The sequence below is a fragment of the Labeo rohita genome, unplaced genomic scaffold (assembly GCF_022985175.1).
Source record: "Labeo rohita strain BAU-BD-2019 unplaced genomic scaffold, IGBB_LRoh.1.0 scaffold_413, whole genome shotgun sequence".
NCBI lineage: Eukaryota > Metazoa > Chordata > Actinopteri > Cypriniformes > Cyprinidae > Labeo > Labeo rohita.
The window spans coordinates 44,894-57,696 of record NW_026129331.1 but is presented as its reverse complement, the minus strand read 5'-3'; the positions used below and the strand labels follow the sequence as shown (position 1 = coordinate 57,696).

The window sequence follows — 12,803 nt, the reverse complement described above, 5'->3', positions numbered from 1 at the left end:
CTACAGGACCAGGAACGAGGAACCTACAAGACTCTACAGGACCACTGAACATGTACACCTATCTTCCCCTGGAACCTGCTGCAGACACACCTGATTGATGTTTGCTCCTGAACATTAATGTTAATAAACATGAATCACCACTGATTTCCCACAGACAACTGAACAGACACACCTGATTTACACATGACTCAAACACAGAACCTGGAAACATGAATCACCTGATTTCAGGGAAAGACCAACTGAAGTGAAGTTGAGCTGCTGTGTGTTTGTGTCTCTGTGTTCATTCAGTAAAATGGCAGGAGCAAGAATTTCTCAAGGTGGGTTCTTGTGTGCAGTGTGTCTGGATCTCCTGAAGGATCCAGTGACCATTCCCTGTGGACACAAGTACTGTAAGAGCTGTATTACAGACTGCTGGGATCAGATGAGAGTCTACAGCTGCCCTCAGTGCAGACAGACCTTCAGACCAAGACCTGCTTCAGCTAGAAACACCATGCTGGCTAAAGTGGTGAAGAAACTGAGCAAGAAGACCAAACGTCCTGCTGACTGTTACGCTGGAGCTGGAGATGTGCAGTGTGACGTCTGTACTGGAAGAAAATACAAAGCCGTCAAGTCCTGTCTGGTGTGTCTGAACTCTTACTGTCAGAATCACCTTGAACAACATGAGAGTTTGTTTAAAGGAAAGAGACACAATTTGACTGATGCCACTGGACGACTGCAGGAGATGATCTGCCAGAAACATCAGAAGATCCTTGAGGTTTTCTGTCGCACTGATCAGAAATGTATATGTGTGCTGTGTGTGATGGATGAACATAAAAACCATGACACTGTATCAGCTGCAGCACAGAGGACAGAGAAACAGGTATTTATTTTTTACATAGAACAGAGAATCACTATCAGTTTAACTTTTACAATACTTATGCTTATGGTGTAAAACAAGCCTTAATCTTCATGTTAATTCATGTATAACCAGTCATCACTTCTGGAGTTTGAACCGGCAGCCATTAGTTATCAGCTCCACTTTTACTGGATTCATCTGTTTACATGATGATTAAGTTCTTATTCAACATCTTTTTTTGAAGCTGCCAGTGTCTGTTTTACATTACTTTTTTTTTTTTTTTAAAATAAAATAAGCACCTTTTTGACAGCTGACCAATGACAAGTGAGTAGCGAGACCTGTCATTTCCATAACAACAAGAAATTGAGAAAATTGAGCTGGTAGATAGACTTATTGTACTTGTTTTGTATGATAATCAATGGTGAAATGATTTGTAGCAGGTCTTTAAACTGACTTTTGTTTAGTATAAAATATGCCACTAACTGTGCATCATCCACCCGGAGCTCCTGGACTAAATTGTTGTAAGCACCATACTGTTTTCTTCCCTGTATAATGTCATGCACTCACAAATGTTGTGAAGTGACATTCTCCTCCCTGTTAACTTCAAAAGCCAAAGCAAGAGCCAACTTCCTCTTTCTCAACATTTCTGCACCACACAGCACTAGACTACTGTTGCAGCTTTTGTTATAGCAACAAAAGACGCCCTCAGCTGCTATTTGTAACCAAAACACTCCCAGCCTTATTATTATTATTATTATTATTATTAAAAAGAAGCACACAAGTGTGAACACACCCTTAGTGCCAGTAGTTTTCTGTGACATTCACTGTCATCCGTTTGTCTTCCAGGAGATGCAGAAGATGTTCCAGCAGAGAATCCAGCAGAGAGAGAAAGATCTTCAGCAGCTGAGAGAGGCTGTGGAGTCTCATAAGGTGAGTCTGGAGAAGAAGAGAAGTTTGTCTCAGTCTCAGTTCAGACTCTCTTGTCTCTTTCAGTCCCACTGAAGCCTGAATCACTGTGTGTCCTAACAGCGCTCTGCACAGACAGCAGTGGAGGACAGTGAGAGGATCTTTACTGAGCTCATCCGCTCCATTGAGAGAAGCCGCTCTGAGCTGATACGGCTGATCAGAGATCAGGAAAAGCGAGCGGTGAGTCGAGCTGAAGGACGACTGGAGCGACTGGAGCAGGAGATCAATGATCTGAGGAGGAGAGACGCTGAGCTGGAGCAGCTTTCACACACACAGAATCACATCCAGTTCCTGCAGGTAACACAGATCTAGAAGAACACCATCATAGTGGACTTGAGACACTCACAGAAATCTTATAAACAAACAATAAAACCTTGAAATCAATCCTAAAGCGGACAGGAAGCCAGTGAAGTGAAGCTAAGACTGGGGTAATGTGCTCATACTTTTTAGTCCCAGTTAGGAGACGAGCTGCTGCATTCTGGACTAACTGTAAACGTTGTAGACATGACACATCCAAACCAACATATAAAGAGTTACAGTAGTCTAGTCTAGACGTTATAAAAGCATGAATTACACTTTTAAATTCCTTACGTGGCAGGTAAGGCTTGACTTTAGCGAGCAGTCTCAGTTGAAAGAAACTAGCTTTTACAACAGAACTAATCTGTTTTTTCAAATTTAAAACCACTGTCAAAAATCACACCAAGATTCCTGATAAAAGGACGAACATACCATCCTAAATTACCAAGTCCATCTACACAGCCACTTAAATCCCCAGGACGACCAAACACAACGATCTCAGTCTTATTCTCATTAAGACAAAGAAAATTCTGATCCAGCCATATTTTTAAATCTCTTAAGCAATTAAATAATGACAGAAAAGAAGCTTTGTCATTTGTTTTAACAGGCAAATAAATTTGTACATCATCCGCAATGAAAGCAACAATTACAACAATAACAATGGAAGGAGATATTGTGTTTTCTAAAAATATACCCCAAGGGCAACAAATACAAAGAAAACAACATAGGACCCAATATTGACCCTTGGGGGACACCACAAGAGAGAGGGGCAGCAGATGAGGAGAATTCGCCGAGGTGAACAGAAAAACTTCTATCTGTCAAATACGACTGAAACCATTTGAGAGCTATGCCTTTAATGCCAACACACTGTTCAAGTCTAGATAAAAGAATCGAGTGGTTGACCGTATCGAAGGCCGCAGTCAAATCCAAAAGGACTAAAACAGCAGAGTTACCAGAGTCCACAGCTAGAAGAAGATCATTAAAAACTCTTAAAAGAGCAGTTTCCGTACTGTGTCGGGGCTTAAAACCAGACTGAAATTTTTCAAAAATACTAAATTCATCTAAAAATGATTGAAGTTGGTTGAAAACAACTCTCTCCAAAACTTTCGAAAGAAAGGGGAGTTTAGATATAGGTCTAAAATTAGACAAAATTGATGAGTCCAAGTTTTTTTTTTTAGAAGTGGTTGCACAATGGCATGTTTAAAAACAGCTGGTACACACCGTGAGCTGAAAGATGTATTCACCAAAGATACAATGCTTGGCCCAACAGTGTCAAAAACATCTTTAACTAAATGTGCAGGAATACTGTCAAGGGGGCAGTATGCAGGACGTAGCTGCTTAACTATGTCAGAAAGACAAGAAAGTGTAACCGACTCAAACTGCTGGAAGACAGCTGGGCAAAAAGAGAAATCAGAGGAATCACTAATAACCATGATGGGTGAAAAATTAAAACCAGCAATTTTGTCCACAAAGTATTTCAGAAAGTTTTCACATAATATTACAGATGGCACAATGCAATCAGAGTCACAAGGGTTAACAAGAGAATTAAAAACATTAAAAAGAACCTGAGGCCGCTGGCTGTTATTGGCTACAAGATCTGAGAAAATTTGGTTTTAGCAGTTTTAACTGCTCTTTGATATTTACGTAATGCATCTTTCATCATTTCGAATGAGATTTCCAATTTATCCTTTTTCCACTTTCTCTCGGCGACTCTACTGGCACGTCTGAGAGAGTGGGTAGTCTCATTCAACCATGGTTCTGATTGAACTTTCGGACGATTTTTCTTCAGCGGAGCAACAGAGTCCAATATCTCGGTAGTATAGTCAAACAGGACAGTAAACTCTTCAACACTGAGATCACAGCCATCACGGTTATACAACAAAGAGTTTTTAAAAGCGCCAGAAAACTGAGAAGCAGTAAGAGGGTTAATTGCCCTCACACTGCGTGCAGAAGCACAGGTAGAAATCCCCGAATTGGGAACAACCGCAGTAAATAAAACAGGCAGGTGATCAGAAATACACGTGTCACATATTTCACTAACAGTAATACATAGACCATACGACAACACAAGGTCCAAAGTATGTCCTTTCTCATGGGTCGGACCAGTAACAGACTGCATGAGATTAAACTAATCAATGAGACTGAGAAAGTCTTTAGCCAGAGGTTTGGATTCACAGCACACATGTATATTAAAATCACCAACAATTAAAAAGCGATCATAATTCAGTGCAATCCCTGCCACAAAGTCTGCAAAGTCCTGAATAAAGTTCTTATTATACTTTGGAGGACGATATACCACCGCACATAGTACAGTCGTGGGAAAATTTGTCTCAAAAAGCTGCAATTCAAAACTATTGTAAGCGTCCACCACAATCTCCCGACAGTGAAAGACAGACTTAAATACAGAAGCCAGCCCTCCACCTTTACCGGTGGTCCGAGGGGAGCTAAGAAAATCACAACTGGGAGGGAGAAGTTCAGAAAAAGATGTTAACTCACCAGCATGAAGCCAGGTTTCTGTCAAAAACATAAAATCCAGCTCACGTGAAGTGAAAAAATCATTCAGCAAAAAAGTCTTGTTCGCTAGCGATCTAGCATTAATCAGACCCAAACGGAGGGTGCGATCATCACTGGCCGACGACACCGCACGGCCCAGCGGGCGAAGGTGCGAAGAATCCACCCCTCTGCGGACCCGGACCTGAACCCGCACAGGAGGAGAAGGCCCAATCGACAAGTCGCCTTCAGTGATCCCTGTCGAGCTGGAGAAGACAGGACAGAGCCAACGGCCTCTCGTTGCCAGTGAACGCGGGGCAACAGGAACACAGCTTCCATCGCGAGGACACCTTACAGACATGGTGGACGCCAGGTATGCCTTGAATCTGACCAGAACACCTCTGCGCTTCCCCCGTTGTCTCCAACGCTTCTTACGAGGAATAACGCAAGGTGATCGACGTAAAAACGCCAGTATATCAGCCAGGAAGGGAGGAAGGCTCGTAGTCTGATTTCCCAATTCATATCGTCCAGAAAGTGTATCTTCAGAAGCTCTAATATTGTAAAGTGTTTGGCGATCATAAATGAGCAGGGCAGAGCATCTATACAAATAAAAAGAGCGATTGCAAACAACAAACTAAGCAGACAACACAGAGACAGACGGCATGCCATAGACACTGGCGCCATCTTCATTCATTGAAGTCAGATCATTAGTCATTAGTCAGACTCTCACCTGATCATCTTCTTTTGAAAGAGACGCCTCTTTAAAATGGCTTTCTCATAGGAATCATTTTTGAGTTTTTTCTCAAAAACCACTAACCAACAGATTAAAACCTCTCTAACATATGTGACCCTGGACCACAAATCCAGTCATAAGGGTCAGTTTTTCGAAATTGAGATTTATACATCATCTGAAAGCTGAATAAATAAGCTTTGTTATGATAGGACCATATTTGGCTGGGATATCTGAATGTGAGGATGCAAAAAAATCAAAATATTGAGAAAAGTTGTCCAAATGAAGTTCTTAATAATGAATATTACTAATCAAAAAGTTTTTATATATTTACAGTAGGAATTTTAAATAACAAAATATCTTCATGGAAAATGATCTTTATTTAATTTTCTAATGATTTTTGTCATAAAATCAAAATAATAATAATTTTGACCCTTACAATGTATTGTTGGCTATTGCTACAAATATACCTGTGATACTTATGACTGGTTTTGTGCTCCAGGGTCACATTTCAGCTTTCAGAGATGAAAACTTGAGTTTGCGACTTGGAATTAACTCACATAAATAAAGACTTGCGACCTGACTTAGACTTGTGAACAGCTGACTCAAGACTTGACTTGGACTCATGACTCGTAAAAGTCATTTTGGTTTGACATTCCTTTACTATTCCACATGACAGCATCATACACACTTGTCTGTTCATTCCTAAAACACATGCCAACATGACGTAAACATACATTAAGACATTAAGAACAGACAAAGAAACAAGGAACTGAAACAAACTTATAAAGGGGTGTGAACAATTACAAAGACAGGTGTGGGAAATTAATCAATGACGTAATAACAAGAGACAGAACAGGAAAGACTAAATAAGGATACAAGAAGGCAAAACCAACAAAACAGTCCACAGGGGTGTGACAGCATGACACTATAGAAACATTTTGGAAATTATGATGCATATAGGGCAGACACCTGACGGGGAGGAGGAAATCCTCCAGGGCGGGTCAGGGAACTCAGGAAGCCATGGTGGGTCAGGGAGCTCAGGGAGCCACGGCGGATCAGGGAGCTCGGGGGGCCACGGCAGAGCATATAGTCCGGGATGCCATGGCGGGTCAGGGAGCTCGGGGAGCCATGGCTGAGTACACAGTCCGGGCGAGACATGGGAGGGCTGGAGTTTTAGAGACAAAGGAAGAGCCACGCACCACTCCTGTTGGGGATCTTCAAGTCCATAATGTCCTTATGGCATATGTGGCCTGAAATATGAGAATGTTTCTCGCCGGAGCCCATGATCATGCGGTTCTGGGCTGAGGATGAGGGAAGAGCTCTGGAGAACTGGGGAGCAGCTTTTGAGGACCGGAGGGAGTGAAACCAAATCTGAAGCAGCAATGGTGGAGGACTCGCTGGTGGTTAGCTGGAGTGTCCACTCTGTGTTTTCGGATGGGGGAAAGCCTCCACATCTACATTCAGTCAGGGTGACAGAGAGCAAGGATATGGTTAATAAAATAAACGCTACGGGTCTGCGGCATTTTTTCAGTCATGAGTAAAACAACTGATTACTTTTTCCCCATCTGAAAACACGCGTTAATCATAACTGACAATAAAATCACCAGATGTAACACGCTAAAAATTACAATACTATTACAATTTTATTTTTCAGTTGGATATTAAGCCTGAAATTCCTCAGCCCAGAACATTTTTGTGTTTGCACACGTTGTTTTGTCTCATAAACATGAAAACAGGAAGGAGTAGCAGGGACGAGGAAATAATGTAAACAAGCTTTAATAGAATAATCAACACTGGAACAGGATTCAAACTGGATTTTCCTTTGGAATTCTTCATGAAGACTGAACAGACAAAGAAACAAGGAACTGAAATTAATTTAATTTAAATTTCATTCATTTAACATATTTAAATGTTAGGGGCATCCAAGTTATTTGACATATCTGAACATTTTTTTTTTTTTTAAAAGTAACACAATACTTACTTTCCCTGTTAATTAGCTACTTTTATAATGATGTAACTCAGTTACTAACTCAATTACTATTTGTGAGAAGTAACTAGTGACTATAACTAATTTTTCAAAAATCACTTACCGACAGCAGCGAGTGTTTGAAATAACTTCTGTTTGAGATTAGAAAATAATATAGATTAGAAAATACTACACTTAGCCAGTACTGGTCTGAGTCTGGATTTCTAAATTAAATATTATACTTACACTTACTCCTCTTAAACAGAAATGAAAACATTTTTTGTGTGTTCAGTACAACATCTAAAATATAGTTTTAAACCAGTATTATTTTACAAAATCAGAGCTTTGAATAATTTGTTTTTCCAAACAATTACATTACCTTAAAATGCCATGAAAAAAAAAAAAAAATGTTTACAGTGTCCTAGTTAAGCCTATATGTACTTATGCATGTCACCTAAATATGTCAACTTTACAAAGATTTAAGGGTTTGGCCCTTACACCCTGTTATTTTCTTCATAGCATCCCCACCTACTACGCCATGAATCATCCCATGCCTATCCCATGACATCCATACATGCTCCTTTTCCTCAAGTAAAAATGACACAATGAAAACATGAGTGATATGACAATTTATTTTAAACATATTTGAAAACATGAAAAAAAAAAAAAAAAAAAAAAAAAAAAAATTCTGACTATTATTTTTTGTTATATAGTCAACATTTGAAGTGGATCAAAAAAGTTCATCAAAGTTGTCCTAAGACAAGAATGGGCATTGTTTTGGTTTTAGGACAACTTTGATCCACCTCAAATGTTGACTACTATAGTTCTCTAAAAAGTACTGTTTACTGTAAAAAATGTAAAAAAAAATTAGTGGACAGGCTGTCAGTTCACTATGACTCCCATAATTGTCAAGAGTATATCTACTGCTATTTCAGCCAACTCATGATTTTCGCTTTGTTATAAGTAAACATTAATTCGATATTATGTGTAAAACTGTATTTTCAAGTGATATTATGTTTGATTATGAATATATTATTATGTTAACCCTAACACAATGCCAATTAGCAGTACAAAAAGCCCACAGGTGTTGTCAATAGATGTCGCAGCTAGTGCATGTCTTGAAACTCATATAGCAGATATTCTGTTAAAGTTTCCTTTAACCCAGGGGTGCCCAAACTTGTTCCCAGAGGGCCGGTGTGCTGCTGAGATGAGCTCCAACGTAACTAAACACACACCCTGGGAAGTTTCTAGTATGTCCAGTAAGAGCTTGATTAACTGGTTCAGGTGTGTCTAATTGGGGTTAGAGCTAATCTCTGCAGGACACCGGCCCTCCAGGACTGAGTTTCGACATCCCTGCTTTAACCACTTTTAGCTTGTTTCATTATATGAATTAAATGATCAATTTCCTAATGTAGTTAGTTAAAAAAAACAGAGAATGTGAGGAGAAAAAGTAAACATATTCAAATAAAAAAATACACTAATAAATAACATAACATTGACAGGGAAAGGATATACGTTTAAGGCTCACTACTACACACAATTTACCACATTGTAAAAGGAGACCAATTATTGTTTAATTGTCAATATTGACCAAAATTCCTCCATTTCAGTTCCAAAAGGAAACAAGCTTAAAAATCATACTTTGTTAAATAGCAAAATTCTTCATTAAATAAAAACCTTTTTAAAAGTGAGACTTTTAAATTTTGTAGCCATTGTGTAAAATTAGCTACAGGACTCCCCCACCCCCACCGAATTTCATTAAAAAAATAAGATCACTGTAACGCCACACCAGCAGAGGGAGCTCTCCCCTAGTACTGTCTGTTACCACCCCCTCTGCTTCCTCTATGGTAACTTCCTGTTTGGCAGCCATATAAAGAGGGCCATGCCAAACAGGCTCTTGTGAAGTGTTTGGAAAGTCACCCGGTCAAGAAAATTTTAAAAGAATGCTGGGTGTATGAATATAAAGAGTTTGCTAGTTTTGGTTGGATTGTAGGGAAGGAAGCACAGAGAATGAGTCCTGATGAGATTGATATTGCACCAACAGTGACGATCCCTGCAATACCTCCCTGGTTGTTCCCAATGCCATTTGTTGATTTAAACATTTATAAAGAAATTAAAAGCATCAGCATGAACATCCCAATAGTTTCAGTTGTGCAACAATATGTCAGTGTTGCATATTATTCAGTACTGCAGATATACACAGATTGATCTAAAGACCGAGGGGACGGGAAGAACAGCAGCTGCAGTGTATATATCTACATTTAATATCAAAATTGCTAGGAGAATCTCTGATCATGTATCTGTATATACCTGCCATATGTCTTGCCCTGCAATGGGTCGAAGAGATCCAGCCTAATACTTCAGTGATTTACACAGATTCAATGGCGACTCTGACAAGTTTACAGAAGCTAGACAGGACATATTATATGAAATATTACAGAGTAGAGTATATATAGCATAAGACAGATAAGGTTACTGGTTTATTTTCTCTGAGTTCCGGCTCATACTGGAGTAGAAGGGAATGATTTATGAATAATTTCAATAAAACTTTGTGCTTTTATTAGACAGTTTTGAACAAATGAACAAGACATCCTGTAGAAGTAATTAGTTTTAATGTTTCAACTGATTTAGCCTCACACACTGTTAATTTAATTACAATAACTAGCTGAAAGTTTCTAAAAATAGAACAAAGACTTAAGACTTGATTTGGACCTCAGAGCCTTGTGAACGTGTCTGTCAGCTTTTACATCATTTTCTTATTTATTAAGTCATGGTGAAATCAGTGAACTTGATAGTACAGATTCTAAGCAACGTTCATCAATTGGATCAGGTTATTGGGTGAAGTGTGGAGCTGATGAGTTTTGATTTCTGTTTTCTGTAGAGTTTCCAGTCTCTCTCAGCACCTCCTGAATCTACAGACAGAAATGAGGATCTCTTTAGTTCTCTCTTATCTTTTGATGTCCTGAGAAAATCTGTCCGTCAGCTGAAAGACAAACTGGAGGATTTCTGCAAAGAGGAGCTCAAGAAGATCTCAGACAGAGGTAAAGTCCTGGAGATTCATCTGCTCTCAGAAACGAGTCCATCATCATCTCATATCATGGAGAACATCATATTAGAAATGTGTTAGGAATGGATGCAGGATCATGAGAATCACACTGTTCATGTCTGTTGATTTCCACAGTCACATTCACCAACATTGTTTTCTGGAACAGGAAGGACTTCCTACAATGTAAGTCAGTAAGAAAACAAGCAGAAAAACTTGCTGTTCTTTCTGTAGAGAAGTTTCATAATTGATTATGTAAATGATGATTTGCACATAATTTCTGATTCTGATGTGTTTTATCTCCATCAGATTCCCATCAGCTCACTCTGGATCTGAACACAGTGAATAAACGCCTCCGTCTGTCTGAGAACAACAGAGTGATTACTGTCGATGGCACAGATCAGTCGTATCCTGATCATCCAGACAGATTTGATCATATGGTGGCAGGTGTTGTGTAGAGAGAGTGTGTGTGGATGCTGTTACTGGGAGATTGAGTGGAGTGGAGGTGTTGGTGTGTTTATATCAGTGTCATATAAGAGCATCAGCAGGAAGGGACGGCGTGATGAGTGTTTGTTTGGATGTAATGATCAGTCCTGGAGTTTGTTCTGCTCTCCCTCCAGATACTCATTCTGGCACAATAACACACGGACTAATCTTCCTGTAAAGTCCATCATTCGTAGAATAGGAGTGTTTGTGGATCACAGTGCAGGAACTCTGTCCTTCTTCAGCGTCTCTGACACAATGAGCCTCATCCACACAGTCCAGACCACATTCACTCAGCCGCTCTATCCTGGGTTTTATGTTTGTTCTGGATCATCAGTGAAACTGTGTTGATGAATCAGAATAGATTGTGAGAGATTCTACACTGATAAAAAATATTCTGTTGCGAAGTAAATACTACAGAGAAACAAGTACTTTTTAAAAATTGGTAGTCAATTCAAGCTTGCAGAAGTTGAAGTGTAAATATAAATGTTATAAAATTAAGGAAAACCTACTCAACTTTTCTGATGCTGGTTTTCCCATCATGCACTGGGACATGACTAATTAATTAATTTTTATTTTTATTTTATTTATTTGTTATTTTTTGCTGTTTTCAAGCTGTATTTATACTATTTTATCATTGCTTTTGTAGTTAGGTTTAGTAACTTGTGATTTTTGTCTACTCAAAATGATAGTCATTTTCCAAAATGAACCACAGAATCTTACCATCATTGTGTATTGTGTTTACCAAGTATTGCAATCTCTGTGTTTAGATGAGTGCTGTATTACTAATTATGTAGATATGGTGTCTACATGATTTCTATTGTATTTTTAACTTAGATGTTTCTGAGTAACACACACTTTAAAAGCATGGTTAAATTAGGTGCTATATTAAGTAAAATCAAAGTATTGTCAAGTAAACTTTTACAGGCCAAGCTGAAATTATGTATTTTCTTGTTGGGGTGGAGATTTTACTGCCTATACTGTATGTGTAATTATAAATAATTTTTTATTTGTTTTATGAATAGTAAGTTCAGTAGTAAGTAGATTGTACAAAGCAGTAGCAGTAAAATTGACTGTGTTAAGTAAAAAATCCTAAACCAGTGCACCCACTCTTTGAGCTGCATGATAAACAAAACAGCTTATATCTATATTTGATTGCCAAGCTGAATTTTCTGAAGTATTTTTTTAAAATGCATCTTATATCTATATTTGATTGTCATTGTTAAGATTTACTACAAAACATTCAGGAGCGCAGAAACTTGTCTGTCTGGCTACTTTATCATTACTGAATCAGTACATTTTATATTTCTTAGCAACGTGGACTGTTTTTGAAGCAACTAAACTCGTAACTAAACGCTCTGTCTCTCTTTCGGGCTTCTGGTTTCCGTTTGTGTGAGTGAGTGAGTGTTCAATATGGAGAGTAGATTTTTTTTTTGGTACACTGCTGTGGTGAGCCTTTTTCTTCTTTTTCACATGCATGAGAAAGGTAAGACATCATTTATTGCTTTTTTCGTTTTTTGAATACGGCGGAGAAGTGTGCTGTTAGTATTGTTTGAAAGTTCATGGCGTCCTGTGTGAAACGCCGCTGTCCATTGGACACGGGGTTTTTATTACGGATCCTGGGGTCATAATGATAATATATCTTATGCTTCTCGGATGAATAAAGCTGCTGTTTTTTTTTTTTTTTGAAAGAGGAACGTTTGGTTCATGCTTTGATTGAAAGCGGAGTCTTTATTAATGATATGTTTGTTCAAGTTTCGCCGCTATCTGTGCCTTTAACGAAAGTGGTCATTTCAGGTGTTCCACCCTTCATCCCGAATGAATTGATTGAACAGGAGTTACGTAGGTTTGGAAAATTTGCTAGTGGATTTAAGACGGTGACTCTCGGATGTAAAGATGCCGCTTAAAACACGTAATTTCACTTAGGAGGCAAGTGTTTATGTTTTTGGATTCTCCGACACAGTCTTTGGATGTTTCATTTAAGATAAAG

At 38.7% G+C, this 12,803-nt stretch overlaps 1 protein-coding gene across 1 annotated transcript in view; it reads left to right on the top strand.

Moving 5' to 3' along the window:
* Positions 1–264: 264 nt before the first annotated feature.
* Positions 265–12,803, top strand: part of LOC127160649 (tripartite motif-containing protein 16-like) — a 14,280-nt gene continuing 1,741 nt past the window's right edge. Inside the window, exons 1-5 of the mRNA XM_051103308.1 lie at positions 265–859; positions 1,682–1,765; positions 1,865–2,098; positions 10,169–10,328; positions 10,469–10,516. Of these exons, the coding sequence (XP_050959265.1) occupies positions 293–859; positions 1,682–1,765; positions 1,865–2,098; positions 10,169–10,328; positions 10,469–10,516 (1,093 nt within the window). The 5' untranslated portion in view covers positions 265–292. The remainder of the gene's footprint in view (positions 860–1,681; positions 1,766–1,864; positions 2,099–10,168; positions 10,329–10,468; positions 10,517–12,803) is intronic.